The sequence below is a fragment of the Meriones unguiculatus genome, chromosome 9 (assembly GCF_030254825.1).
Source record: "Meriones unguiculatus strain TT.TT164.6M chromosome 9, Bangor_MerUng_6.1, whole genome shotgun sequence".
In the NCBI taxonomy this organism is placed as follows: Eukaryota; Metazoa; Chordata; class Mammalia; order Rodentia; family Muridae; genus Meriones; species Meriones unguiculatus.
In genome coordinates this window covers 30,273,992-30,279,991 of record NC_083357.1, presented here as the reverse complement: position 1 = coordinate 30,279,991, position 6,000 = coordinate 30,273,992, and the positions used below count along the sequence as shown (strand labels likewise).

The 6,000-nt window shown below is 41.5% G+C and overlaps 1 protein-coding gene across 1 annotated transcript in view; it reads right to left on the bottom strand.

The window, feature by feature from the left end:
• Nucleotides 1-2,579: 2,579 nt before the first annotated feature.
• LOC132656207 (uncharacterized) overlaps nt 2,580-6,000 on the bottom strand; it is a 60,585-nt gene continuing 57,164 nt past the window's right edge. The window contains exon 6 of the mRNA XM_060390621.1: nt 2,580-2,982. Within this exon, the coding sequence (XP_060246604.1) occupies nt 2,872-2,982 (111 nt within the window). The 3' untranslated portion in view covers nt 2,580-2,871. The remainder of the gene's footprint in view (nt 2,983-6,000) is intronic.

Genomic DNA, 6,000 nt, shown 5'->3' with positions numbered 1-6,000 from the left:
GCCACACGTGCAGCGTAATCCAAGGTACAGAGTTCAGCTCCCTTTGGCTGCTGTGTGATTTTTCTGGTGTGAAAGAAAATTTGATGTTTTCACTAGGAATTGTTTTGGGAGGGCCGTCATCCTTCACACCTCAATATACTTAATGGACACCTCATCTTTGCTCAATTAATGTCTGCTCCAGCAGGAAAAAAATAAAACACTGCCTTTACGTTTCATAGTAAACTTATTAAATGTGGCTGAGATGTAGCTTGAAAACAAGGTCTCAAGAGAAGAGGGAGTTGGAATTCCCTATCAGGGGTCTCCCAGTGCAGGCTGATCCCTGGGACCGGACATGTGGAAGGGTTTTATTTTAAAATCAGTATTTTAACATACCAAACAGCTGCAAGTGCTAATATGGTTGCAGAGGGGGCATCCTGGAACAACTTGGTCAAGTGTTCAGGGAGTTCTAATGAGACCCTGCGTTGGCAGCACTGTTTTAAATACACTCATTTTTGACTAGCAGTATGTGGAAGGTGGAAGCCTAAGTCCCTTTCACATAGAAGAGGTCTGATTTGAACAGGGACATCAAGTTTTATGGCAAATTAGGTATTCCGAAGCTATTCATGCACAGAGTGAGGATGACGTTCTGTAACCCCTGTGGCTGATTTTGAGTCCCTGACACAGAAGACAGCAGTACAATTTTGTATGTCAGCTATTCTTTCCTAAAGCCCTGTTGGCTCTCATTGACTCTAAGGATTCCAAGTGACCACATTTGCAATATCCATTGACCTCTCTTCCCAGACCTAAGAAGTACCTTTAATTCTAATTAAAAGCATTCTCAATCTGTTTAAGTGGATAAAGTTCAACACTAAATCAACAAGCAGAAAAGTTCAAGTAGGAACTTTTCAACACAAACAAACTCAAGTAACAGCCACTTAGAAGAAATCAACACACCGAGAATGAAGAGAAAGGAACAGATACTTTTTCAAAATCGTTTTGAGAGGAAAAAACTCTTAGTGTTCCTCTAATTTCTGAAAAGGTAGTCACTTTCCTGTGTGTGCCTTTCCCTCTTCCTCCTCAAAGAAGTTTGCATTCTCACAAGAACCATCTGGCTATGTGACTAGTCTGCCCGTCAGTAAAGGCTCATGGGCCTGTTTGGAGTACTCCATGTTTTCTTCCACCTCCTTATTGTGTGTTCAATATGAACATCATAGAACAAACACATGACATCACTCTTGAAAGGCTCTGGTTTCAGGCCTTCACTGGTTCCATGGCTAATTAACACACTGCCAGTGTGACTTGGGTATATTCTTTTTTTCTTCTTCATTTTTTAAAATTATTACTTCCTTTGAGATTATAATATAATTACATCATTTCCTCCCTTCCTATTTCTCCTTCCAAACCCTTGCATGTAGCCCCTTGTTCTCTCTTTCAAATTCATGGCTTATCTTTCATTACTTGTTATTACATGCATATATATATATATAACCTGCTCAATCTGCATATTGTTACATTTATCTATATTTTCAGAGTTGACCATTGGGTATTGGATAATCAGTTTGTATGCTCTCCCATTGTCAGCATTCTTTAGGCATCAGTAGTCCTTTGTATAGGATTAATGTCTAGTGTTCTTTCCCTCCTTTGGTTTAGCATGTCTATTGTAATTGTTCTTGTCCAGTTTATGTTTAGGCAGTCATGTTCGAGAGACTTTAAAGGGTCTGTGAGAATCTCACAGAAAACTCCATTGTCTCTGGCATCTTTTGTCCCCTCTGCCACATTGTTCCCTGAGCCTAAGGTCCAAGAGTGGTTTTTAGCTGTGTCTATCCATTAGGACTGAACTTCACAGTTCTGCGATTTGATTGGTTGTATGTTTTTGTAATGGTCTCCATCAGCTGCAAAGAGAAGTTTCCTTATTGAAGGATGAGGACTACATTTATCTGTGGATATAAGGACAAATGTTTGGAATGTAGTCAGTGCTTATGCTGGTTTAGTAAAGTAGTTATTGTAGGTTCTCCTCCAAGATCATAGCTTCATTTGGATAGGTTTCTCACACAATACATGAATTCTCTCCTGTTGGGAAGGTCTTAGATCTGATTGGAGAGCTTTTTTACCACCAACATATGCAAGCCACTCTTGCTTTCTTATGGTTATCATGTCACGTTGGTCATTGGTGTAGTTAAGAGACATTGTGGCTTGGTAGGGCTATTGTTTGCCTCCTGTTTTGGAAGTTTTCATAGTCTCTCATAGGACTATGAGAGCTAGTCCTTATTGGCAAGATACTCTGTGTCAGTTGAGACCCTGCATCTGGAATTCATGCTATCTTCAGCAACAGAGACTTACCTCTGTGGGACAACCAAAAGCAAAAACAATAGTCTGTAATTTGGAGGGAAGACTCTTGGACAACCTTGACCAACAACTCAAAACAAGATTTCTCAAGCTTGGTATTGGTAATTTTGTCATAGGGTCTTTGGCTTTTGGAAGGAGCATTATTAGCCCAAATATGTGTTTGTGTATGTGTGTGTTTATACACAGACTTAAGTGTATTAAAGTTCCTTTGGTAGACAGTTAATAGTTGTCATTCTATTTTAAAAACTCTTTTATTTGTGTTTATATTTTTTTCTGTACTCCACACCAATCCCTTCCTTTACCCCAAAACCAGGTAGGAGAGACAAACAGTTAGTAGGAGAGGGAGTGCATTTCTTTCTTAGCTGCTTCCTGCAGATCAGGGTCATCAGATTCCTTGGAGCCAATCCAATCCTTATTTCAGCAGCTCTCCAACTTCTTATTCCACAACAGCAACTAGGAGCAACAAGAGGGAAGCAGGAGCAGCCTCGTTCTTTCCTTCATGCTCTCTGGGCTCTGGCATTTATTGCCTCTCCAGAGTCCTCAGATTCAAACTATCCGCAGCTGGTAGAGAGCTCCTTTCAGAGCCAGCATGAAGCAAATAGTCTGCCACGGTGGACCATCTCGGTGGACCATCTGAATCAGTCCCAAATCCCATACCTGGAACCAAGCAAAAAGATATTTACATCCACAACAAATAGTAATTTATTATGTCTTTTTCAGACACCTTTATTGTAATTTCACCCTCTTTATTATTATTATCTCCCTCCACTTCCCTAAACAGAACTTCCTTTTCCCATTTCCCGAGTCATGTCCTCCATCATTCACTCTCACACAATCAGTAGAACTTTAAAGTCTTGTTTTCTGTTCATTTAGGATGCCCCATAGGAAGGGTTCAAAGCATGAACTCTTCCCAGGGTTTGACTTGTATGCCCTGGAAGTCTAAACCACCTGAAAGCAGTAGAAAGGGTCTGGAAACCTGGGAGAATGTGACCAGCCAAATTCAAAGAACAGAAGACATTACCTGTGTGATCCCTTCTATACCACACCACCACCAATTCGGAGCCTTTGTTCATTCAATTACCATGCACGGTCAACATTTTCTGAAGAGTCCATCGACAGCTTCTCTCCTACCAACACTAAGCATATTTCTTCAGTCAGACCTCTATCTTTGTCACTTGGGCTTTAACAGCTTCCTTCCACGTGATACCTAGAAACTCAGTCTGCTTCCATAAATTCTCATCCATGATACAGACAGAAAGATGCTCTAAATGTATAAACTTCCCAAACATTTTTCAAAGATTTTCCTTTATCCTGGTACCAATCAGCTGACTGTGTCCTTTTGTACACCCAGATAGAAGTTACAGGTATGCAAGGAGAATCTCTTCAGTGCCTTGGCAACTTCTGTCTTTGACAACAGTGCTTGACAACAGCTGCAGGTGGCCTCCTTTATTACTATACTTCTTATGAAGACCTCAGGTATTGTCATAGTTACATCTACAAGTGGCCCAGAATTTCTGGGAGCCTAGGTATAGAGATTGCCCAACCCTTAACAGCAACCAGAATCACAGCTTTTGTCCTGGGGTGTCTGAGACCCTTGTTTCTTCTGGCTTGGTAGCTCTCTAAAATTTTTTGGCCACCAGGACTTGCATCTTCTCTTCTCTGGGTCACTACTGTCTTTTGACCTCAGCCCTCTGCCTGCTCTTGTTACTCCTCTAATCTGCTGTAGAGACACCTGAGAACTCTTTGGCTGCTTTTTTGCAGCTAGTAAGTGGCCCGCAGCCAGGCTGCTTCCATGGTTTGGCTGTTTGACTGCTCAGCTGCAGCCACCACTGATACTCCACTGCCGTCACTGTGCACTGTTATCTGGGATGCTTTCTTTGTATTATCAGTTTAGACCACACTACTGAAAAGACTTGAGAAAAGACCATGTCCCCAAAGACCTTTACTGCTCCTGGCATTGTGATACCAAGAGAGGCAGTACAAAGAATGGCTTTCAGCCCATTCACACAAAAAGCCAACTAGCCAGCTGACTTATACAGTCAGACAAAGAAATGTTTGAGCATCTCTTGTGTAAATAAAAGCTTGTGTTTGCACTAATCATATAGCCTTAACCACTTAGTACTATTCCCTTCCCCCCCCCGCTGTGCAGTCACTGCTGTCTTGCTCTTAAGACACAGTGTGGTCTCTGCACCAACAGCTTGGATATTCTCTTCCTTTCTTCTTTCTTTCTTTATTAATTTATATATTTTTATTAATCATAATTTATTCCCTTTGTATCCCAGCTATAGCCCCCTTCCTTGTCCCCTCTCAAACTCACCTCCCCTTCCTGATCTCCCCCCATGCCAATCACTAAGTCCTCTGATAGGAGAGGTCCTTCTTCTCTTCCATCTGACCCTTGTCTATCAGGTCTCATCCGGATTGGCTGCATTGTCTTCCTCTGTGGCCTGGTAAGGCTGTTCCCCCCTCAGGGGAGGTGATCAAAGAGCCAGCTCATGAGTTCATGTCCGAGATAGCCCCTGTTCCCCTTACTAGGGAAACCACTTGGACACTGACCTGCCATGGCTACTATGTCCAGGGGTACTAGGTTATCTCCATACATGGTCCTTGGTTGTAGTAACGGTCTCAAAAAAGACCCCTGTACCCAGATTTTTTGCTTCTGTTTTTCTTCTTGTGGAGCTCCTGTCCCCTCCAGGTCTTTCATCTCCCCCTTCTTTTATAAGATTCATTGCACTCTGCCTACTGGGTAGAGTCTTTCAGAGGCCTTCTGTGGTAGGCTCCAGTCCTGTTCCCTGTTTACTCCCTCTTCTGATGACCATCCCATTTGCCTGTCTGAATGAGGATTGATCATCTTTCCCAGAGTCCTCCTTCTTGCTTAGCTTCTTTAGGTGTATGGATTTTAGTATGATTATCCTATATTATAAATCTAATATCCACTTATAAGTGACTATATAGCATGTGTGTCTTTCTGCTTCTGGGCTAATCTTTTCTAGTTCCCACCATTTGCCTGCATATTTCATGATTTTCTTGTTTTTAATTCCTGAGTAGTAGTCCATTGTGTAAATGAACCACAATTTCTGTATTCATTCCTCAGTTGAGGGACATCTGGCTATTACAAATAAATATGGTTGAGCAAATGTCTTTGTTGTATACTTGAACATATTTTGGGTGTATGCCTAAGAGTGGTATAGCTGGACCTTGAGGTGGCACTATTCCTGAGAAAGCACAAGATTGATTTCCAAAGTGGTTGTACAGTTTACATTCCCATCAGCAATGGAGGAGGGTTCTGCTTTCTCCACATCCTCTCCAGCAAGTATTGTCACTTGGGTTTTTGATCTTAGCCATTCTGATGGGTGTAAAATGAAATCTCATGGTTGTTTCAATTTGTATTTCCTTGATGACTAAGGATGTTGGATATTTCCTTAAGTGTTTCTCTGACATTTGATATTCCTCTACAGAGAATTCTCTGTTTCGCTCTGTACCCCATTTTTAATGGGATTACTTGCTTTGTTGCTGTTTAACTTTTTGAGTTCTTTTTATATTCTGGATATTATCCATTTGTTAGATATTCACTTAGTACTCTTCATAGCAATCCCTTTGCTAGGCCACCAGTCACACCCTCCCCTAGATAAAGCTGATTGCTAGGTTCTATTTCTTGAAGACTTATGATAGTGAAGT